At 48.3% G+C, this 25,104-nt stretch overlaps 2 protein-coding genes across 2 annotated transcripts; one reads left to right on the forward strand and one right to left on the reverse strand.

Moving 5' to 3' along the window:
- Positions 1 to 12,531: 12,531 nt before the first annotated feature.
- LOC137333989 (histone H2A-like) lies at positions 12,532 to 13,894 on the forward strand. The gene has a single exon (XM_067998377.1). The coding sequence runs from the start codon at positions 12,699 to 12,701 to the stop codon at positions 13,077 to 13,079; it is 381 nt and encodes a 126-aa protein (XP_067854478.1). The 5' UTR covers positions 12,532 to 12,698; the 3' UTR covers positions 13,080 to 13,894.
- Positions 13,895 to 22,503: 8,609 nt separating this feature from the next.
- Positions 22,504 to 24,656, reverse strand: h1-10 (H1.10 linker histone). The gene has a single exon (XM_067998378.1). It carries the CDS (start codon positions 24,463 to 24,465, stop codon positions 23,893 to 23,895), a length of 573 nt encoding a protein of 190 aa, XP_067854479.1. The 5' UTR covers positions 24,466 to 24,656; the 3' UTR covers positions 22,504 to 23,892.
- Between the last annotated feature and the right edge of the window lie 448 nt (positions 24,657 to 25,104).

Below are 25,104 nucleotides of genomic sequence, written 5' to 3' on the forward strand. Positions count from 1 at the left end.
AGCTCCTTCTTTAAGCTGTCTCCTCCGCTTGCCCGAAAGGGTCCTAGAACATTCACTTTTCTTGCTTTCCTTTCTACCGCCGCTCATCCTCTACGCCGCCTCAAATAAAAAAAATGAAACCATTAAGAAGCCGTGGCGAGCAAGTGACGTTTGATGCGCTTTCGCCGTCTGCAGCTGGAAGGTGCTGCAGAGGACCCCTTGGGCACTGCACAAGACGCAAGGTGGAGGCGCTGATGTCAGAGATTTGTGGCTCGAGCGCCCCCGCGTGGACCGGGTTGGTTTTGCAGGGTATTGGGTTGTGTTAATGGAACCATTCAGCATCAAACAAAGGGCATCATTTTAACACCACACAGGTCGCTGGGCGGACTGTATCCAGAGTACTGTACCCAGTTTTGGTCCCCCCCACCCCACCCCCCACATGGCGGGTGATACACTGGCCTTGGAAAAGTTCCAGAGCTACAAGAATGATTCCTCGCTTAAAGTATGAAAGGATAAAAATTTGCAGGGGCTATGGGGAAAGGGTGGGACTAGTTCGATTGCTCTTGCATAGAGCCGGAATGGACTCGATGGGCCAAATGGCCTCCTTCCGTGCTGTAACTTTTCTATGATTTTATGATACTCAGATAGGCTCAATGACCTTGGTCTATTTACTGTAGTAAACAATTTTACAACACCAAGTTATAGTCCAACAATTTTATTTGAAATTCACAAGCTTTCGGAGGCTTCCTCCTTCCTCAGGTGAATGTTGTGGAAATCCATATTTACTGTAGAGCAGACTTAGAGGTGACCTGAGAGAGGTCTATAAAATAATCACAGGCTCGATAGCGCCCCTGTTGATAGATTATTCCAGTTTAACAGGTTGGGGAGGACCAGTGGACATGAGTTTAAACTGTGGGAATAGACTGGACGTTGGGCGGTTCCTCTTTTCCCAAACAGTAGTGAGCCTCTGGAATGTGTTGCCGGCTGGTGTGGTGGGAGCTGACTCTCTGCCTTCAAGAGGGAGCTGGATCGGTTCCTGACTGAGGCAGAGATCGCATCAGATAGAAATTAAGGACATGATTTTAGCAAGGAGCCCATCAATTTTGTATGTTCGTAGTTTGTAATGTTACCTTGAAAAGTAGCTCGAGTTATCTGCAGAGCATGTGGTGTGAATCATTGGAGCCCAGATAGATTAGCTCACTGAATGAGGTCAGTATCCATATGTTCACAGGGAAACCATTTTCACCATCTCTCTCTCTCTCCCTCGCCCTCTCTGTTGTAAGGTTCCAATGCTCTCCTGGCCGGCCTTTCATCTTCCACCCTCCATAAACTTGAGCTCATCCAAAACTCTGCTGCCCCGTATCCTAACTCGCACCAAGTCCCGTTCACCCATCACCCCCTGTGCTCGCTGACCTACATCGGCTCCTGGTCCGGCAACGCCTCGATTTAAAAATTCTCAACCTTATGTTCAAATCTCTCCATGGCCTCGCCCCTCCCTGTCTCTGTAACCTCCTCCAGCCCTACAACCCTCCGAGATCTCTGCGCTTCTCCAATTCTGGCCTCTTGCGCGTTCCCGATTTTCATCGCTCCACCATTGGCGGCCATGCCTTCAGCTACCTAGGCCTTAAACTCTGGAATTCCCTCCCTAAACGTCTCCACCTCTCCAGTTCCCTTTCCTCCTTTAAGACCCTCCTGAAAACCCACCTTTTTGCCCAAGCGTTTAATCACCCTACCTAATGTCCTCAGTTACAGTCCTTCACGTAGAGTTTCAACATATGATCTGATCATGATAAATGTGGGTGAGCACCTCAGGAGTAACGGTTTAAAGTCCAACTAGAAATGTCAGTACAAAAACAAAGGTGCCAGATTGGGATAGGGCAAATTTTAGAAAGATGAGGAGTGAGCTAGCTGAGGTGAGGCAGAAAGAGAAATTGTCACTCAGGATGATAGGTCAATAATGGGATAGTTTTAAAAAGGAGATTGTCAAGTTGCAGAATAAAAATTTACCATTTTTCTTTTTTAAAAAGTTTCAGAAATCCGTGGATAAATAAAGAGGTTAGAAACAAATTAAAATAATAAAAATAGCAGAGAATATGAGAAGCTAAGGAAAGAAGTTAAGAGAGGGATTATTCTTTTTTTTTATTCGTTCATGGGATGTGGGTGTTGCTGGCGAGGCCGGCATTTATTGACCATCTCTAATTGCCCTTGAGAAGGTGGTGGTGAGCCGCCTTCTTGAACCGCTGCAGTCCGTGTGGTGACGGTTCTCCCACAGTGCTGTTAGGAAGGGAGTTCCAGGATTTTGACCCAGCGACGATGAAGGAACGGCGATATATTTCCAAGTTGGGATGGTGTGTGACTTGGAGGGGAACGTGCAGGTGGTGTTGTTCCCGTGTGCCTGCTGCTCTTGTCCTTCTAGGTGGTAGAGGTCGCGGGTTTGGGAGGTGCTGTCGAAGAAGCCTTGGCGAGTTGCTGCAGTGCATCCTGTGGATGGTACACACTGTAGCCACTGTGCGCTGGTGGTGAAGGGAGTGAATGTTTAGGGTGATGGATGGGGTGCCAATCAAGTGGGCTGCTTTGTCCTGGATGGTGTCGAGCTTCTTGAGTGTTGTTGGAGCTGCACTCATCCAAGCAAGTGGAGGGTATTCCATCACACTCCTGACTTGTGCCTTGTAGATGGTGGAAAGGCTTTGGGGAGTCAGGAGGTGAGTCACTCGCCGCAGAAAACCCAGCCTCTGACCTGCTCTCGTAGCCACAGTATTTATATGGCTGGTCCAGTTAATTTTCTGGTCAATGGTGACCCCCCAGGATGTTGATGGTGGGGGATTCGGCGATGGTAATATCGTTGAATGTCAAGGGGAGGTGGTTAGACTCTTGTTGGAGATGGCACTTATCTGGCGCGAATGTTACTTGCCACTTATGAGCCCAAGCCTGGATGTTGTCCAGGCCTTGCTGCATGCGGGCTCGGACTGCTTCATTATTTGAGGGGTTGCGAATGGATAAGGAGAGTAAGGAGGGAGCACGAGGAGAGAATCTCAAAAACTATTAAAAACAGTAAAGTATTCTACAAATGTATCAGTGAAAAGAGAACTGTTAAATGTGAGGGGGAATCCCTGATAGGAGAGGATAGTGAGTTCGTAAAATAAAAAATAAATAAGACTTGCATTTATATAGCACCTTTCACATCCTCAGGAGGTCTCAAAGTGCTTCACAGCCAATGAAGTGTACTCACTGTTCTAATGTATGAAACATGGCAGACAATTTGCGCACAGCAAGGTCCCACAAACAGCAATGAGGTAATGACCAGATAATCTGTTTTTAGTGATAAATATTGGCCAGGACACCAGGGAGAACTCCCCTGCTCTTCGAAATAGTGCCATGGGATCTTTTACATCCACCTGGGAGGGCAGACTAGGCCTCAATTTAACATCTCACCTGTACTCCCCCGGCTCAGTGGGCATTAGGGTTAAGGAGTAACTTGAGATATTGTTCGATATTTACCTTTCCTGTACAGTTTACTGTCTAACAAAATGCCCTGTTAGTTATCTCCTTCCAGGTTTCAATGCTCCAAGTCTCTCTGGTCTTTCCTCATAACTCAGACCCCCCGACACTGAGGATCAGCCTCATGACTCTTCTCTGCCTCCAGGGCTTGAATCTCAGGACCTCCTCTCCGCCCCGGCCTTAATTTTCCTCTCCCCCCCCCCACTCCTACTCCCTTTGGGTCAACCACCGTCTACCCCTTCTTTACCCGCAGCATGTAGGCCCCGGGGGCAGTTGCGGAAGGCTGGCTTTTGGAGGGAGAGAATGCCCAGTGGTGGGCACCTCTCCTGCCCCCTCCCTCGCCCCTCCTCCCCCGGCCTCAGGCCCTAAAACCTTACCTTTGTTGGGGTCCGATCTTTGGGGTTCTTCCCCCGCACCCCCCCCGCCCCCCGGCCCCCCACTTTGGTTTGGGTTGTGCTTCTTCAGCTGCCAGTCCCACTGTATCACTGCTCAGACCGGCAGTGCTGCCCGGCCTCCCTCTCGGTGCTGCCCACCCGCATCGTTGATGAGCCCCCCCACCGCCGACCCAGAAGATCGGTCGTGGTGGGGTGTCCGCAGTCCCCCTGGGGCAGGGAGAGGAAAATCCAGGCTGAGCTCTCAGAGCTGAGGCTCAAGGGCAAAGGGAGAAAAGATTTTTTTTTTAAATCAGCCTGAGCTCCCAGTCCTGGACCCTGCCCCTTATTACGCTGTTTGCCGGGGCTCAGTGGGCAGCACTCTCGCCTCTGAGTCAGAAGGTCATGGGTTCAAGCCCCACTCCAGAGACTTGAGCCCATAATGCAGGCCGGCACTCCCTGGTGCAGTACCGAGGGAGTGCTGCACTGTCGGAGGTGCCGTCTTTCAGATGAGTATACAAAATTATGAGGGGCCGTGTGCAAAATGATGAGGGGCCTAGATAGAGTAGACAGGAAGTACCTGTTTCCCCTAGCGGAGAGTTCAAGAACTAGAGGACACAGATTTAAGCTGATTGGCGGAAGGATTAGAGGGGACATGAGGAAAAACATTTTTACCCAGAGGGTGGTGGGTGTATAGAATTCGCTGCCTGAATTGGTGGTAGAGGCAGGGACCCTCAACTCTTTTAAAAAGTACCTGGACCTGCACCTAAAGTGCTGTAAGCTGCAGGGCTACGGACCGGGTGCTGGAAGGTGGGATTAGAATGGGCACCTGGTTGTTCTTCGAGCCGGGGCGGACACGATGGGCCGAATGGCCCCCTTCTGTGCTGTATCTTTTGTATGGTTTCTATGTTAAACCCAGGCCCCCCTCTGCCCCCTCAGGTTTGATGTAAAAGATCCCAAAAAGATCTTTCAAAAAAGAGCAGGGGAGTTCTCCCTGGTGCCCTGGGCCAATATTTATCTCTCAACCAACATCACCAAAGCAGATTATCTGGTCATTATCACATTGCTGCTTGTGGGATCTTGCTGTGCGCAAATTAGCTGCCTCGTTTTCTACAACAGTGATTACACTTCAAAAAGTACTTAATTGTGGCTGTAAAGCACTTTGCATGTCCTGAGGTTGTGAACAACGGAATATAAATGCTTATTCTCTCCTTGTTCAAATTCTTATCAACATGTCTGAAAAATTGTTACATCCCACTCACTTTATCTCTGTGAGTTCCTCACTCGTGTGTGGAATGATAGCAGGGTCCACACACTGTTGCCAATAAACATGCCTCAAGGACATTATTATCAGCACAGAGAAGAAATTGCTCTTTGTCTTGTTTCTGTTCCTTGCTCAGCAGCCTGTTAGTGAAGACCGAGTCCAATCTCAACGGCCTCCAGGAGTTTTAAAAGTTAACTTTTTAATCTCAGTACTTGTTACAACAAGCGTAGAATTACATAGAATTTACAGCACATTCAGCTCAACTGGTCTATGCCGGTGTTTATGCTCCACACGAGCCTCCTCCCTCCCCTCTTCATCTCACCCTATCAGCATATCCTTCTATTCCTTTCTCCCTCATGTGTTTATCTAGTTTCCCTTTAAATGTATCTACACTATTCACCTCAACTACTCCTTGTGGGAGTGAGTTCCGCATTCTCACCACTCTCTGGGTTCCCGATTGGATTTATTAGTGACTATCTCATATTTATGGCCCCCTAGTTCTGGTCTCCCCCGCAAGTGGAAACATCTCCTCTACGTCTACCCTATCAAAACCCTTTCGTAATTTTAAAGACCTCTATCAGGTCACCCCTCAGTCTTCTTTCTAGAGAAAAGAGCCCCCGCCTGTTCAATCTTTCCTGATAACCTCTCAGTTCTGGGATCATCCTCGTGAATCTTTCTTACAAACAATCTACCTTGTCATCAATTTACCCAACTCACATCATCTCCCGCCCAATTGTTACTGGTCTATTGACCCAGAGAATGTGAGTTCTAATTCCACCGATGATCTGGTCGTTATCACATTGCTACTGTTTGTGGGATCTTGCTGTACGCAAATTGGCTGCCGCGTTTCCCTACATTATGATGCTGACTACACTTCAAAAGTACTTCAATGGCTGTAAAGTGCTTTGGGACATCCTGAGGTGGTGGAAGGTGCTGTAGAAATATTCCTTCCTTCCTGATCTGATTTCACGCAGACTGTGAAAGAAATCTTATCAGAGAACGAGAGAACAGCAACATCATGGAAACTGCATTGGCCAATCCCGGGAGGTGCGTGTTTCTGGGACATTGTGTGAGTACAGGACCGGGCTAGGATGTGATACTCCCCATGGTAGAATAGCCTACTAGTACTCACTGTATCATGGTAGGTACAGCACAGGAGGAGGCCATTTGGCCCATCGTGCCTGTGCCAGCTCTTTGGACGAGCTATCCAATTAGTCCCATTCCCCTGCTCTTTCCCCATGGCCCTGGAAATTTTTCCCTTCAAGTATTTTAAGGCTTAGACATAAAGAGTGACCATTTTGGGTGAGTGCTTATCATAGAATCATAGAAGTTACAACATGGAAACAGGCCCTTCGGCCCAACATGTCCATGTCGCCCAGTTTATACCACTAATCTAGTCCCAATTGCCTGCACTTGGTCCATATCCCTCTATACCCATCTTACCCATGTAACTGTCCAAATGCTTTTTAAAAGACAAAATTGTACCCGCCTCTACGACTGCCTCTGGCAGCTCGTTCCAGACACTCACCACCCTCTGAGTGAAAAAATTGCCCCTCTGGACCCTTTTGTATCTCTCCCCTCTCACCTTAAATCTATGCCCCCTCGTTATAGACTCCCCTACCTTTCGGAAAAGATTTTGACTATCTACCTTATCTATGCCCCTCATTATTTTATAGACTTCTATAAGATCACCCCTTAATCTCCTACTCTCCAGGGAAAAAAGTCCCAGTCTATCTAACCTCTCCCTATAAGTCAAACCATCAAGTCCTGGTAGCATCCTAGTAAATCTTTTCTGCACTCTTTCTAGTTTAATAATATCCTTTCAATAATAGGGTGACCAGAACTGTACACAGTATTCCAAGTGTGGCCTTACTAATGTCTTGTACAACTTCAACAAGACATCCCAACTCCTGTATTCAATGTTCTGACCAATGAAACCAAGCATGCCGAATGCCTTCTTCACCACCCTATCCACCTGTGACTCCACTTTCAAGAAGCTATGAACCTGTACTCCTACATCTCTTTGTTCTATAACTCTCCCCAACGCCCTACCATTAACGGAGCAGGTCCTGGCCCGATTCGATCTACCAAAATGCATCACCTCACATTTATCTAAATTAAACTCCATCTGCCATTCATCGGCCCACTGGACCAATTTATCAAGATCCCGTTGCAATCCTAGATAACCTTCTTCACTGTCCACAATGCCACCAATCTTGGTGTCATCTGCAAACTTACTAACCATGCCTCCTAAATTCTCATCCAAATCATTAATATAAATAACAAATAACAGCGGACCCAGCACCGATCCCTGAGGCACACCGCTGGTCACAGGCCTCCAGTTTGAAAAACAACCCTCTACAACCACCCTCTGTCTTCTGTCGTCAATCCAATTTTGTATCCAATTGGCTACCTCACCTTGGATCCCGTGAGATTTAACCTTATGTAACAACCTACCATGCGGTACCTTGTCAAAGGCTTTGCTGAAGTCCATGTAGACCACGTCTACTGCACAGCCCTCATCTATCTTCTTGGTTACCCCTTCAAAAAACTCAATCAAATTTGTGAGACATGATTTTCCTCTCACAAAACCATGCTGACTGTTCCTAATTAGTCCCTGCCTCTCCAAATGCCTGTAGATCCTGTCCCTCAGAATACCCTCTAACAACTTACCCACTACAGATGTCAGGCTCACCGGTCTGTAGTTCCCAGGCTTTTCCCTGCCGCCCTTCTTAAACAAAGGCACATTTGCTACCCTCCAATCTTCAGGCACCTCACCTGTAGCTGTCGATGATTCAAATATCTCTGCTAGGGGACCCACAATTTCCTCCCTAACCTCCCATAACGTTCTGGGATACATTTCATCAGGTCCCGGAGATTTATCTACCTTGATGCGCGTTAAGACTTCCAGCACCTCGCTCTCTGTAATATGTACACTCCTCAAGACATCACTATTTATTTCCCCAAGTTCCCGAACATCCATGCTTTTCTCAACCGTAAATACCGATGTGAAATATTTATTCAGGATCTCACCCATCTATTGTGGTTCCGCACATAGATGACCTTGTTGATCCTTAAGAGGCCCTACTCTCTCCCGAGTTACTCTTTTGCCCTTTATGTATTGTGGAACCCATACCCCCCCCCCCCAGGGAAAGTCAATGCCTTCAGAAGAGAGGGAGAAAAAGAAAGTCAATTTTTGAAAGTCTGATTGACACGAGTGTTTTAACCAGTGGAAACTAACACTTAAAAAAAATAAAATTCATCAAATGAGCAGATGAAGAGGGAGCAAGATGGGGAGAGGACAACTGAGGATCAGAAGCAGCTCCATAATGAATGAGTAACGGGAGATGGAAGGATACAGTCTTCGGCCAATTCGATTCACTCCACGTGATATCAAGAAACGGCTGAGTGCACTGGATACAGCAAAGGCTATGGGCCCCGACAACATCCCAGCTGTAGTGCTGAAGACTTGTGCTCCAGAACTAGCTGCGCCTCTAGCCAAGCTGTTCCAGTACAGCTACAACACTGGCATCTACCCGACAATGTGGAAAATTGCCCAGGTATGTCCTGTCCACAAAAAGCAGGACAAATCCAATCCGGCCAATTACCGCCCCATCAGTCTACTCTCAATCATCAGCAAAGTGATGGAAGGTGTCGTCGACAGTGCTATCAAGCGGCACTTACTCACCAATAACCTGCTCACCGATGCTCAGTTTGGGTTCCGCCAGGACCACTCGGCTCCAGACCTCATTACAGCCTTGGTCCAAACATGGACATGAGCTGAATTCCAGAGGTGAGGTGAGAGTGACTGCCCTTGACATCAAGGCAGCATTTGACCGAGTGTGGCACCAAGGAGCCTTAGTAAAATTGAAGTCAATGGGAATCAGGGGGAAAACTCTCCAGTGGCTGGACTCATACCTAGCACAAAGGAAGATGGTAGTGGTTGTTGGAGGCCAATCATCTCAGCCCCAGGACATTGCTGCAGGAGTTCCTCAGGGCAGTGTCCTAGGCCCAACCATCTTCAGCTGCTTCATCAATGACCTTCCCTCCATCATAAGGTCAGAAATGGGGATGTTCGCTGATGACTGCACAGTGTTCAGTTCCATTCGCAACCCCTCAGATAATGAAGCAGTCCGAGCCTGCATGCAGCAAGACCTGGACAACATCCAGGCTTGGGCTCATAAGTGGCAAGTAACATTCGCGCCAGATAAGTGCCAGGCAATGACCATCTCCAACAAGAGAGAGTCTAACCACCTCCCCTTGACATTCAACGGCATTACCATCGCCGAATCCCCCACCATCAACATCCTGGGGGTCACCATTGACCAGAAACTTAACTGGACCAGCCATATAAATACTGTGGCTACGAGAGCAGGTCAGAGGCTGGGTATTCTGCGGCGAGTGACTCACCTCCTGACTCCCCAAAGCCTTTCCACCATCTACAAGGCACAAGTCAGGAGTGTGATGGAATACTCTCCACTTGCCTGGATGAGTGCAGCTCCAACAACACTCAAGAAGCTCGACACCATCCAAGATAAAGCAGCCCGCTTGATTGGCACCCCATCCACCACCCTAAACATTCACTCCCTTCACCACCGGCGCACTGTGGCTGCAGTGTGCACCATCCACAGGATGCACTGCAGCAACTCGCCAAGGCTTCTTCGACAGCACCTCCCAAACCCGCGACCTCTACCACCTAGAAGGACAAGAGCAGCAGGCGCATGGGAACAACACCACCTGCACGTTCCCCTCCAAGTCACACGCCATCCTGACTTGGAAATATATCGCCGTTCCTTCATTGTCGCTGGGTCAAAATCCTGGAACTCCCTTCCTAACAGCACTGTGGGAGAACTGTCACCACACGGACTGCAGCGGTTCAAGAAGGCGGCTCACCACCACCTTCTCGAGGGCAATTCGGGATGGGCAATAAATGCTGGCCTCACCAGCGACGCCCACATCCCGTGAACGAATAAAAAAAAAAACTCAGATACCAGCTCCCGCTCACTCTTCCACCAAAATGTGTCGCTTTAAACATCTTCCTGGCTCCTCCCCATAACTCAACACAGACGAGAAAATATCTGGAACAATCCCCGAGGACAAAGAGATTTAACGGATAGAGACACCAGCAGGTGTGGTGCTTAACTGAGAGGGGAGGTACTCAGTGGGAGTCACTCTCTCGACTCTGAGTCAGCAGGCCGTGGGTTCATAGTCCTGCTCCAGAGAGTTCAGCACAGAATCCAGGCTGACTTTCCCAGTACCAGTACTGAGGGAGTGCTGCACTGTCGGAGGTGCCGTCTTTCGGATGAGACGTTAAACTGAGGCCCCGTCTGCCCCCTCAGGTGGATGTAAAAGATCCCACGGACACTATTCAAAGAGCAGGGGAGTTCTCCCCGGGGTCCTGGGTCAATATTTTTTTTTTTTTTTATTCGTTCACGGGATGTGGGCGTCGCTGGCAAGGCCGGCATTTATTGCCCATCCCTAATTGCCCTTGAGAAGGGCCTCAACCAACATCACTAAAAACAGATTATCTGGTTCTGATGAAAGACCAGCGACCTGAAATGTTAACTCTGTTTCTCTCTCCACAGATGCTGCCTGACCTGCTGAGTGTTTCCAGCATTTTCTGTTTCTATTATCTGGACATTTATCTTATTGCTGTTTGTGGGATCTTGCTGTGTGCAAATTGGCTGCCGTGTTTCCTACATTACAACAGTGACTACACTTCAGGAGTACGTCATTGGCTGTCCTGAGGTTGTGAAAGGTGCTGTAGAAATGCAAGTCTTTCTTTCTACATTAGAGGCATTTCTGAAAAATTACAAAATCACGACAGAAGGAAGGTAAGATTCTGGGCAATAACCAATGGGCTGGGGCTCTCCTGGGATTTGCTTTGATTGCTATTCCTGAATTGACACCAGGTCTCTGTGTTTTGCTGTCTCCTCCGGGGGTTGAGGGGAAGGGTGGGGACACTAGGACAAGTCCAGTATAAAGTGCCACGAGTGCATATGGGCCTGACAGCCTTTTCCTGTCCTAAGTACATAACACAACAGCCAAAGGCACATAGTTAATATTAAATCTTGGGGCAAGTTGCCATGGCAGCAGTACATAACCAAAGCTGTCTGCTTCCCTACAATGGGGGCGGGGGGGTGGGGGGAAAGGGGGGAAGTGACAGGAAAAAGATCAGCCTCCCCCCCCTCCCCTCCCCTCCCATCCCATCTGGATGCTCTGGTACACATTCAAGCAGCTCAGTTGTTTATACGGAAGGACTGGCAGAGCCAAGGCTTATAATTTAAAATTCTCATTCCTGCCTCACTATGGCCTCATCCCTCCCGATCTCTGTAACCTTCTCCAACCCTACAAACTCCCCCCTCACCCCCCCCCCCACAAATAGAACTCTGCGAATCTGGCCTCTTGTGCATCCTCTCCCCCAATCTCTTTACCCTACCAGTGGGGCCTTCTGCCGACTAGGCCCTCACTCTAGAAATCCCTCCCTGAGCTCCTCATTGCCCCCCTCTCCTCCTTGAAGACCCTCCTTAAAACCCACCTCTTTAGCATAGGAACAGCGGAATTACTGAACGAGAAAAGACCAGGGTCCATCTAGTTCACCTTCTACCACCCTGGTAAATCGCAGGATACAACGATAATGGATTGTTAACCAATCCGAGCAATCAATCTCCATCAGTGAGTCTACAACAGACCCAGACATGAGGTGAGGGAAACCCCCAGTGGGGGAGAGCTTTAGGAACCATAGGTCCAAAGTCACCTGTTCCTCCCGAGCCTGTTACACTCAACACACGTCATGTCTCAAATTACTCATATACTGGATCTAAAAATGTTACATTCTGAATAATTTGTATTTGAATGAATCGATACTAACTGCTCCCACCGTCCCCCTGGGGAGTCTGTTCCACAGATTGACCACTCGCTCATTGAAATACTGTTAGTCATCAAGCCTAACATCTCTTTCTGTGGCTAGGGCCCATTCCACCTCTTGCAAATTGCCATGGAGCATTTTTCTCTCCATTAAAGATGTTAAATTGTTATTGTTTCAGGTTGCTGGCCTGCGCCCTAGTCCAGGGAACCAAGACTGCACAGGGGAAAAAAGGAAGGAGGGTGTGTGAGAATATAACATTGCAAATAAATAAATGAGTGTATAATTCATGGGGTTTTTTTTGTCTTCAAGCACACGATGAACAGATGGTTTGGATGAAAAGCGTCCAATACGCCCCACCCCCAAACCCCATCCAAAGAACACAGCGCCTTCCCAATCCAATGGGTTGTTTGCGTATGCGGCAATATGCAAATGAAGGATCCAAATTATCTCCAATGGGAGAGGCAGCTGGCGTGCGCCAGACCAATCCGATCGAAGACAGTGAGTTGTTTGTGACGCGGAGCTGAGTTATTAATATGCGGTGACGCGGCGGGGGGCGGGGTTAATGCGGTTCTCGAAGCTGCCGTGCGCTGCCTGGTTGTTACATTGTAGCAGAAATTGACGAGCGGTTACATTGTAATCGGCGATTGCTACATTGTATCGGCGATTGTTACACTGTATCGGCGAGGCGGCTCGATTGTATCCCGAGCAGCAATAAACGATGTCTGGAAGAGGGAAGACCGGCGGCAAAGCCCGGGCTAAGGCCAAGTCCCGATCTTCTCGGGCCGGCTTGCAGTTCCCCGTCGGCCGCGTCCACCGCCTGCTGCGGAAAGGCAATTACGCGGAGAGAGTCGGAGCCGGGGCGCCGGTCTACCTGGCCGCCGTCCTCGAGTATCTGTCGGCTGAGATCCTGGAGTTGGCCGGCAACGCGGCCCGGGACAACAAGAAGACGAGGATCATCCCCCGTCACCTGCAGCTGGCCATCAGGAACGACGAGGAGCTCAACAAGCTGCTGGGAGGGGTGACCATCGCCCAGGGAGGCGTTCTGCCCAACATCCAGGCCGTGCTCTTACCGAAGAAGACCCAGACTTCTAAAAAATGAGGCAATGGAGGGGGTTTTGTTTTGCGACTGATGTGGAGCAACTTCTGATTGGGGGGGGGGAACAAAATTATTAGGGGGGGGAGGGGGAATATATAAATCCAACAAATTCATCACGGACCCCAGTCTCGGCGCGCTTTGCTCTCCTTTATTTCATTGTAGTATTGATGTAACCGCTCACAAAGTGTTTCATTTCCATGACGAAGATCGACAAACTGACCCAACCAGGAGAGGAAAACGACACAAAAGACTCTTGGTCAGAAAATCCGCTCTGCTTTGCGGAATCTGCCTGTCGGATAACCATTTTGTGTGTGTGTGAATTTTTCGTTTCTACTTTTATGGAGTCCGCAAGAAATGGTTCAGATCTGTTTTTGTTTAAAGAGAAATCATATTTTGCATTCCGAGCTGTAGCTGCTATATTTAGTGTTTTTTTTAAAAGTAAAACCCGCCCCATCGATATCCCTTTCAGTCGAGAAATAGCCGAGTGACTGTGTGCGAGGCTGGGAGAGAGTTCGTGTTTTTGAACGCGGTGTGAAAATTAATTTTCTCCTTTTCCGCCATCAGTTTTGATTTGACTTTCCAATACGGAGACTGTAGTTACTGCGAAAAAAAATTGACTTTTTGCTCTAGGTTCCACTGTATGTTTTGCTGTTTAAATAGGCTCCTTTTATCCCATTTTTTTCTGAGAGAAAAACCATGGGATTCTGAGATGTTTGTTGTATCTGTAGTTTTAGCACTTTATTCGCATCCAGTGTTTTTGAACGATTTTATTTTTTGTTTTGGGGGGGACTAATTGAAATAAAATTTATTAAATGGAATGTTTGGATTTCTTTAATGTTTTCTATCATTTTTTGGGTACAGTGCTGTTTGAGGGGGGAATGTAGGAGGGAGATTGATTGATTGCTCGGTGGGCAAAGTCGTTGGGCTGTCCAATGCAGGAAAGGCTGAAGCTGTGCTGAGCGGCAGTGGGCCGCAGTAAGAATGGAAAAAAATTACATTTATATAGCACCTTTCACGACCTCAGGACGCCACAAAGCGCTTCACGACCGATGAAGTACTTTCTGAAATGTAGTCTCTGCTGTAGGAAATGCAGCAGCCAATTTACACACAGCAAGATCCCACAAATAGCTGAGTTAGTGACCAGATAATCTGTTTGTGATGTTGGTTGAGAGATTAAATATTGGCCCAGGACACCAGGGAGAACTCTCCTGCTCTTCAAATAGTGCCATGGGATCTTTTAAGCTCACCTGAGAGGTTAGTTTTTTTAAAAAAAAGGTCTCATCCAAAAGACAGCACCTCTGACAGTTCAGCCCTCCCTCAGGACTGCGCCAGGAGTGTCGGCCTGGATTATGGGTTTAAATACCTGGAGGGAGACTTGAACCCAACTCCTTCTGACTCAGTGGTGAGAGTGACCCACTGAGCCACGACTGACACCCAATGGGAGTAAGGGTGCTGTACTGGCCTCTGGGTTTGGTTTTGTGATGGGGGTGGGACAGAAATCAGCCTGGGTTCCTGTTGGTGCATGTGAGTAAGGGGAGGGGGAAAGCACAGGAAGATGGACTGAATGGCAAAGCCCCCAACCCCCCCCCCCCCCCCCAAACTGGCTGTTTAGATTTACATGGGAGGGGAGAATAAGAAAGATTGTCAGCAAAACCTGTGAAACTGTAAATGATTCTTTGTGTTTATTGAAGGGGAAGCAGATTAAAATGCAACATATCAACATGAAAAGAGATCCATGTTTTTGGGATGGGGACTTCTTGAAAGATTGTTTCCCTTAAATTGACTCAAATTTCTTTGCCTTGTAAACATCAAATCCTGGGGGATTTGAATTTTAAACAAAGTTTCCTGTTTGCTACATATAACAGTTTTAATTTATATATAATGTACACTTTTAGTTTTGAGTTTACATTTTTATATAACTTTTTTACTTTTTTATATTTTACCTTATTTATGTAATTTATATAGTTTCCAGGATCCAAGTTATTTGCTGGTTTGCAGTGTTTAATAACAGCTGGGCTAAGAGCAGGAGCCCGAGGGATAGGGAGCACAAAACTACAGTGATTCCCATCAGGTTAACCAGCTGTGGCAAGAATTGTCAACAAAATGGTTACGTTTACCTGTGTACAGGTGAGTATCATTCAGTGGACATGCAGCATAAGAATGGGAGCTGGGGAGAGTGCATTTGATACAATGCCTTTCATTGCACCAATGCCTGTTGACAAGTCTCTCTCATTTCCTGCCACCTCCCCCAGGGGAAGGTACCAGGTTTGATGCCCTGATGTGTCTAATCTGAGCACAGGACATATTACAATTGGTTTTAATCATCCTGGATTACAGTTGGGCCTGGTTGTGATCCCACCACAGTCAAATAACCTGGTCACGTTCACTGCCGATTTCAAAACCATCATCCCTTCACCACCTTACCCCACCTGATCCCTGCAATCACAACAAAAACAAACTTGCACTTGGCTTTCACTTAGAAAAATGTACCGGAGTGCTTTATCGGAGAGTAAAGCTCCCTCTACATTGTCCCATCGAACACTCCCAGGGCAGGTACAGCACGGGTTAGATACAGAGTAAAGCTCCCTCCACACTCTGACTACAATTTGCCTCGGCCCCACTGATAGACGATGACCCTTACTGCACCCCAGCGTGACATTTTTCCACTTCCTGCATAGGGACCAGCACCGCACCCTCGCCCAAAACCCCCACCTGCACTTCCCAGGGGAGCGGGGGAGGTCACTGCATAGAGAACAGAAGCAGAAAACCTGGGCTGAATTTCCCCATAATAGCCCAGGGGCATACGGATAACGACAGCCTCAGCTCAATCAGAACAGACCGGACTCAACTCAACCAGATTTACCAAGGAAAAAAACTTAACATTTATATTGCCCACTGTCTCTTTTCCTTTGTCTTTCCTTGCTCCTAGCTCTGACCTGTCCAGTTTCCTTGTCATCTGTGCAGTCATACAGACCATGTTCCCAGGTTTCACCCTTACTCTGTAAGAGGTTTCTTGTTCTCTTCTGGGGTGGGGGGCAATTAGTTGCTGCAAATGACATCAGTCGTCCTGCGTCGGGGGGAGAGGGACCATCAGGTAGAACCCATGCTCCTGTTCAACATAAAATGGCCCATCTTGGACTCTCCGCGTGAGTGTGTGGCCATCGGGCGAGGAGAGGGCTTGGTTGTGATGCCGTCCACAGTCGAACAGCCAGCTGAGGCTCACCTTTCAAACTCTCACCTGGAAAATTGGCCACTTGGACGATGTGGGACTGGACTCTTCCTGTCAGAGGTCAACGCCTTGAGGAGAGGAGAAGAGAGGAGAATGCGGAGGGAACTTCAGGAAAAGCACAATTTTCGTACAGGCCCAAATGAGGAATGTTTGTTTTTCACTTTGGCTCAATCCTGGGATTGGGAAATGTTCTGGGAGGGTTCAGTCCTCACACTGGCTGAAATTTAAACTGCCTCACTCCTCACCACAGTCACCGTAACAAACCATGGACAGTCAATCCAACAGGACAGAGTGACCCAGAAATAACACCGTCCCTCAGAGTGACCCAGAAACAACACTCCCTCAGAGTGACCCAGAAACAACACCGTCCCTCAGAGTGACCCAGAAACAACACCGTCCCTCAGAGTAACCCAGAAACAACACTGTCCCTCAGAGTGACCCAGAAACACCGTCCCTCAGAGTGACCCAGAAACGACACCGTCCCTCAGAGTGACCCAGAAACAACACTTCCTCAGAGTGACCCAGAAACGACACCGTCCCTCGGAGTGACCCAGAAACGACACCGTCCCTCGGAGTGACCCAGAAACGACACCGTCCCTCGGAGTGACCCAGAAACGACACTCCCTCAGAGTGACCCAGAAACGACACTCCCTCAGAGTGACCCAGAAACGACACCGTCCCTCAGTGATCCAGAAACGACACTCCCTCAGAGTGACCCAGAAACAACACTCCCTCGGAGTGACCCAGAAACGACACCGTCCCTCAGAGTGACCCAGAAACAACACTCCCTCAGAGTGACCCAGAAATGACACTGTCCCTCAGAGTGACCCAGAAACACCGTCCCTCAGAGTGACCCAGAAACAACACTCCCTCAGAGTGACCCAGAAATGACACTGTCCCTCAGAGTGACCCAGAAATAACACTGTGTATTCAGGAATAAAAACAGAAAATGCTGGAAATATTCAGCAAGTGAGGCAGCATCTGTGGAGAAAGAAACAGAGTTAACGTTTCAGGTCAAAGATCTTTCATCAGAACTCACTGCTGTTGTGACGATCTGATGAAAGGGTCTTCGACCTGAAACGTTAAGTCTGTTTCTTCAGATTTCCAGCATCCGCAGTATTTTGCTTTTGACTGTGTTTTCAGGACAGTTTTCTGGAACAATATGTTCTTGAACCAACAAGAGAACACAGGTCATCTGAGATTTAGTGATGAGTGATGAGCCAGGATTAGTCAATAATCTAACGATAAGGAAACACCAAGCTAACAGTGACCATAATATGATTGAATTGGATATTAGGTGTGAGAGGGAGAGGGTGGGTCACAAAACAAGGTTTTTTAATTTAGGTAAAGCTGACTTTGGAGGGAGGAGGCAGGAATCGACCGTAATAGACTGGGCGGAACGACTAACAGATAAAACTACAGATGAGCAGTGGGAGGTGATCAAAGAAGGGATTTCGTTGAGTCCAGGACCTGTACAGACCCCTACAGGGCAAGAGCTGGACGTGTGTGATTAAACAGCCTTGATCAAACGAGGGGAGTCAGAAATTGTATAAAACTAAAAGGACTTATACAAAGGCAAAAAAACAGTAGACTGGGAGAGATATAAACGACCAGATTCACTGAATTCAATTTCACACGTTGCTGTGGTGAGATTTGAACTTATGAACTATATGGAACCTCCCCACCCCGTGCGCTACCCCCCGCCCCCCATGGTTGGAGAGCCCACTAGCTCTCACCGTCTTGGCTCACAAAGAAGGAATAGCCACTTGGGTGATGTACCAGAGAACAACAGGCTCGTGGGATCGCACCCCAGCGAGAGTTGGCACCTTTAGGAGAGGAAGGGAGAACATTGAAAGCAAAGGGGGACCCTGGTCTCGATCCCCCGCCCCCATCCTGCCCCCCCCCCCCGCCCCGCCGTACACACACACACAGTGTAGCTCCCATGACTGGGGATCTGGGCAGGTGTCACCCCCAATGCTGTATGTGGCTCACCCAGAGGAGATAGCAAAACCATCCAACTAGATGTCCCCACCATGAAGGAGACATCAGGTCCCACTGGTGACCACTGGGCAGCAGAGACGGGGGGGGGTCCCAGCCTAGCGAGACATTGAGCCCACACCCATTCTGTAAGACCCCGTTCATTTTAACCAGGCCTGCAGAGGAAAGTCAGTTCACTTTTAATAAACTCTCAACTTTCTGAGTTTGTGAGTCAGTGTTTCTGCTACACATGGAGTGTGCAGCCCGAACACAGTCAATCACAACAGGAAAGGTTCACGAGAAAAAATGGAGCACTTCCTGGTTCTCCCCTCGCTCCTGAGAATGATGACTCTTGACAGGGAGTCCACGGGCACTGACTCTCACCAGGCTACAGTTCCACACGCACTGACTCTCACTGGGATACAATTCCACGGGCACTGACTCTCACTGGGGTACGGGTTCCACAGGCACTGACTCCCACTGGGAAATAATTCCACAGGCACTGACTCTCACTGGGATACAGTTCCACGGGCACTAACTCACACTGGGATACAATTCCATGGGCACTGACTCTCACTGGGATACAATTCCACACACACTGACTCTCACTGGGGTACAGTTCCACAGACACTGACTCTCACTGGGGTACAGTTCCACGGGCCCTGACTCTCGCTGGGGTACGTGTTCCACGGGCACTGACTCTCACTGGGGTACAGTTCCACAGACACTGACTCTCACTGGGGTACAGTTCCACGGGCCCTGACTCTCACTGGGGTACAGTTCCACAGACACTGACTCTCACTGGGGTACAGTTCCACAGATACTGACTCTCACTGGGGTACAGTCCCACAGACACTGACTCTCACTGGGGTACAGTTCCCACAGGCACTGACTCTCACTGGGGTACAGTTCCACAGAAACTGACTCTCACTGGGGTACAGTTCCACAGAAACTGACTCTCACTGGGGTACAGTTCCACAGACACTGACTCTCACTGGGGTACAGTTCCACAGACACTGACTCTCACTGGGGTACAGTTCCACAGACACTGACTCTCACTGGGGTACAGTCCCACAGACACTGACTCTCACTGGGGTACAGTTCCACAGAAACTGACTCTCACTGGGGTACAGTTCCTCTGTCTGTTTTTTCTCTCCCCCCTTTTTCTGATCCGATTACCAAGCCTCTTATTTTTCAGGATACTCCGAAATATCTGCTGCCCGTTCTCTCCACGGATGCAAAGTGTTTCTGGCACTTTCTGTTTTGGTTTCAGATTTCCAGCATCTGCAGTTTGTTCTCTGCTTTTTGTTTTTATTGGAAGAACGACTCCCGCAGAAAGCAAAGACTAAACTCATCATGGCCACCGCTGATCGAGGAACAAGGAACAAAACCGACCCAGGCACATTTGCTAACGCTGCACTACCTCTGGGCCTGCAGTAGGTGGCAGACCTGAGCTAGTGAGGATTCTGTGGCACAAAATCCTGAATATCCGATCCATCAAAAGGGGAAAAGGGGAAATAAACAGTGTCCCCGGTGAAGGGAATCAACATGTTACATGTGATCATTAGAGGCATCAGAAAAGACAGTATTTGCATTTCTATAGCGCCTTTCACGACCTAATTACAGCCAATAATGTACTTCTGAGGTGTAATCTTTGTAAGATTGAACAGGCTGGGGCTCTTTTCTTTAGAAAAAAGACTGAGGGGGTGACCTGATAGAGGTCTTTAAAATTATGAAGCGGTTCGACAGGGTAGACGTAGAGAAGATGTTTCCACATGTGGGGGAGACCAGAACTAGGGGTCATAAATATAAGATCGTCACTAATAAATCCAATAGGGAATTCAGGAGAAACTTCTTTACCCAGAGAGTGGTGAGAATGTGGAACTCGCTCCCACAAGGAGTAGTTGAGGTGAATAGTGTAGATACATTTAAGGGGAAGCTGGATAAACACATAAGGGAGAAAGGAATAGAAGGATATGCTGATAGGGTGAGATGAAGTAGGGAGGGAGGAGGCTCGTGTGGAGCATAAACACCAGCATAGACCTGTTGGGCCGAATGGCCTGTTTCTGTGCTGTACATTCGATGTAATTCTACATAATGTAGGGATATGCAGCAGCCAATTTGCGCACAGCAAAAGATAAATGACCTGATGTTGGGTGAGGGATGTGCCTCGTATGGGGTTTCAGTGAAGGTGGGGGAGGATTAGGGATGGTGGCAATTACCAAGGTGGTCTTGGTAACGGAAGCGGACGTAAGAATAGAAACTCACGAGGGTCACGCAGTGCGACAAGACCGCAAACTCAGCCCGAGATTGTTGGGAGTCCGACAGACGCACGGACGGGTGAAAAGCAGATGGCTTTTTTGCAAACACTAACACTGGAAGAAATTTTGACTTACCGACATCTTACTATCGACTAGGCAATGGGGGAGTGTAGCAGGAGAAGGCAGAGAGGGCGCATTGGGTGGTTTAGCGTATGTCTGGAAGCTGACTCCTGTTTGTGAATGGTAGCACCAAGGAAATGCACAAAAATGAAGAGGGGGTCCAGTGATAGACCCTGAGGTACACAGGGGACAAAAGGAGAACAGGAACAGGAGGAGGCCATTCAGCCCCTCCAGCCTGTTCTGCCATCCAATCAGATCAACAACAACTTGCATTTATACAGCGCCTGTAACGTTGTAAAACGTCCCAAGGCGCTTCACAGGAACGTAAATCAGACAAAATTTGACCCCGAGCCACATAAGGAGATATTAGGACAGGTGACCAAAACCTCGGTCAAAGAGGTAGGTTTTAAGGAGCATCTTAAGCGTCTCAGTCATTGAATATATTCAAGACTGAGGTCGATAGATTTTTGGACTCTAGGGGAAATCGAGGGATATGGGGATCGGGCGGGAAAGTGGAGTTGAGGTCGAAGATCAGCCATGATCTGATTGAATGGTGGAGCAGGCTCGAGGGGCCGTATGGCCTACTCCTGCTCCCATTTCTTATGTTCTTAAAGGAAGAGACAGAGGTAGAGAGGTTCTGGGAGGGAATTCCAGAGCTTCGGGCCTAGGCAGCTGCAGGCACGGCCGCCAATGGTGGAGCGATTAAAATCGGGGATGCGCAAGAGGCCAGAATTGGGGAAGCGCAGAGATCTCGGAGGGTTGTAGGGCTGGAGGAGGTTACAGAGATAGGGAGGGGCGAGGCCATGGAGGGATTTGAACATGAGGATGAGAATTTTTAAAATGAGGTGTTCCCGGACAGGAGTCAACGTATATCATGACTGATCTGTACCTCATCTCCATATCCCTCGATACCCTTACCCAACAAAAATCCATCGATCTCAGTCTTGAAAGCTCCAATTGACCCCCAACATCCAGTCTTGGGGGGGGGGGGGGGGGGAAGTTCCAGATTCCCACTCCCCTTTGTGTGAGGAAGTGCTTCCTGACATCACCCCTGAACGGCCTGGCTCTATTTTTAAGGTTCTGCCCCCTTGTTCTGGACTCTCCCCAGCAAAGGAAATAGTTTCTATTTACCCTATCAAATAACTCAATTAGATCACCCCTGAATTCTTCTACACGCAAGGGAATAAAAGCCTACTCTAAGCAACCTGTCCTCGTAACTTAACCCTTTAAATCCTAGTGGCTGGTGTAAAGGATCACAATAGTGTGCACCGATGAAAAATCAGTTGGGGACAGATCACATTTCAGAATGCAGCCCCTCCTCCCCTCTTTTTCTGTGCCCTCCACCAGCAAGAAAAATCTGCGTTAACATGTTTTCCCAGTGATCAGGAGAGCAGTGACATGGGAAGCTAGAGGGGGGCGATTGAAGCGGGTGGGGCTCGGGCTGTACTTACCCAGGACGCTGATTGCAACTTTTGAGCAGTCCCAGGACCCAGACTGGAGGGGCTGGTACAGGAAGGGCGGCTGTAAAGCAATAACTCGGTGCTGGACCCCAGAAAGAAACGCAAGTTTGGAGAGAGGGTAGTTCGAGAACAAGTTTTAGTGTTTGAGTCTGGCTGTGAGAGCAGCTTCGAAGGAAGGAGTAGGTCAGAGGAGATAGATCGGTTGTACAAACAGGAGAGTGAGGTCAGGAGACGACGAGTTTAATGAGGGTGGGGAGGCAGAAACAAATTATGGGCGGTGGGACTCATCTTCCTGATCTGTACGGCTCAGGGACGGGTGCAGTCGCCCACAGGGGGAAGCTGAAGTGGGTACGAGTGACGAGGAAAAAAAAAGTCCAGTGTTTCACCTTTTTAAAACATTTATTCATTTTGCATGGCTGTGGGTTTACAGAGTTACAGCATTAACATTTCCACAGTTGTGACACGTTATACAAACTGCTCAAAACTTGGTTCTCAAGACATTCAAGCGGAAAAATCAATCTGAAAAAGGAATGGGATCCCCGGCCACGGCAGCGTCCAATATAAACCAATCTGAACCCGCAAGAAAGGCACCTGGAGATAAGATTCTTGCAATGCACCGGAGACACTGGTCACACACCCAACAGACTGGGGTGGGAGGAGAGTCTAACCGTGATTTACTGTCGTGCATTTACAAAAAATAAAAATCGAAACGTACTCTGCAAACAAACCGACACTTATATTTAGTGGGGGGGGGGGCAATTTCAGCTCTTTTTTTTTTAAATGGGGGGAGAGCAAATGAATTCTCACCTTTGGTCCCTTTTGCATTTCAGGTAGAAACTCGTTTATTTTTTTTCCTAACCCGGTTGAAGTTTGAATTGGAAGCAAAACAAGGGCGCGAAACAATTAAAACCCGGGACTTCCGGATCCAAGAGGTGGATTTCAGCCGCCAATCAGCGCAGAGACCCAACTCCCGCCTTCAAAGTAACAAATAATTTTGGCAGCATGGTGATTGGCCGAAACTGTTACCATGGCGACAGTTCAGCAAATGAGCGGTTTCCTCATCCATTTAAAAAAATTTTTAAAGAAGCAAAAACGACCCGTCGCCGCGAAATCAGCGGGAAATTAAAAAACCGGCCCGAAATTTCTTTCCTGAAAACTTCTTTATTTCTTGCCAATTATTATTTTTTTTTTTAAATGATTCTTAACGCGGGTTTTAAAAACAAAATGGGGCAAAAATTTTATGGACCCACTTTAAACAAAAGCAAATTGCATCCCCGTGATCCAAAGTCAGGTTATTCCGACCAATTTAGATACAAATCCAGTTTTGGAAAATAAAAAAGTTTGCAAAAAAAAAAAAAAAATTTTTTCACCTGCAGGAAATTAACCAAAAACATTTGGGAGAAGGTTTTCACCGAAAGGTTTGGTTATCATGATTTAGATTATTAAAAATAAAATAAAACTCGCAACCTTGTTTAAAAGAAAACAAGAACTTCTAGTTCAACAAACATCGAACTCCAAAATGCTCCAATCCCGGGGAGGGAGGGAGGAAACTTCAATCGGCTTTGCACAAAAAAAAATACACAAAATAAAATCTTCCCGCGTTCTCCATAAACGGGCCGTCACATGATGGGACCACAAGCTACAAAATACCACCCCCCCCCCCCTCCAAAAAAAGATTATACAACGACTCGAAAAACGTTAATATAAAAAGTCAGCTGCATTTTTTTTTAAATTGCAAAAAAAAAACAAAAAAAAAAAAATAGCCTCTTTTAAGCCTTCTTGGATTTGGATTTCTTGGCCGCTTTGCCTTTCTTGCTTTTGCTCTTCTCTTTGCTCGGGGAGGCGGTTCGACGCTTGCTCTTCGGGCTCTTTCTGCTCTCCGCTTTCTTGCTGGCGGCCGCTTTCTTGCTGGGTTTCTTCGTCGACCGGCTGCTGCTGCTGCTGCTGGTGCCCGCCACCGCCGACCTCTGCTGCTTCTTCTTGGCCGCCTGTCCGCCGTCCGTCTTCTTGGTGATCTTGAAGGAGCCGTTGGCCCCTTTGCCCTTCACCTGGCTCAGCGTGCCGTTGAGCACCAGGGCCCGCAGGGCGTAGCGCAGGTAAGTGCGACCCTGGCGCTCGTTGAACCACGGCACCTTCTTGGCCTCCTTGTAGATGGTGGCCAGGGAGGAGCCGTTGCGGGCGCCCAGGCTCTGGACTATCTCCACCAGCAGAGCGCTGTACTTGCCCTGCTGGTTCTTGCCCTTGCCCGACTTCTTCTTCTTGGCCCCTGCCTTCTTTGCTGGGCTTTTCTCCTCATCTTCTTCGGCAGGAGCAACAGGCACGGTCTCCACTTCTGCGGACATGTTATTTATGCAAAAAAAAATAAAATTATTCCGCAAAAAAAATGTTAATTGCAACAAAAAAAAATAATTAATTGCAATCAATAATGTTAAATGCGATCAAATTGAATGCACAGGAGAGAAATGCAGCGTCGCCCGGACCGATTCCTCCTCCTCTTGTTGCAGGATTCGTGCTGAAAGACGAGCTGCGGAGGATTTTTTTGCGCAGCCGCTTATTTGGGCGCTCGGAGCGAACGTAAATGAAAACATCAACAGCCCGGTCCAGGATCGGCATTAACTTGTGCTTCTTGCACCGCCTTTCAACCGACTTCTCCCCCGAACCCCGGCCCGGATTTGACCGGGCGAGAGGCAGGGTCGTAGCCCGGGCTGTTTTCTACCGGGTGCACCGGGCGGGCGGCGGGTCCGCAGACGTTAAATGCAAAATATCCTCCAACTAACACCGGCTCCCCACGCACACGGGACGCCCAGAGATGGGGGTCGTCACTTTATGGGGGGATTTCGAACCCACCCGGGGGTCAGATCCTAATAAAAGCAGCGCCCCGACATAAAAGGGAGGGTGTACCGTCCGACCGGGTCACAATTATCGGCTTTCAGTGCAAAATATTACAATAAATTGCGTTTTAATTTGCTGCAACTAACACA

The sequence above is a fragment of the Heptranchias perlo genome, chromosome 17, assembly GCF_035084215.1.
Source record: "Heptranchias perlo isolate sHepPer1 chromosome 17, sHepPer1.hap1, whole genome shotgun sequence".
Lineage (NCBI taxonomy): Eukaryota > Metazoa > Chordata > Chondrichthyes > Hexanchiformes > Hexanchidae > Heptranchias > Heptranchias perlo.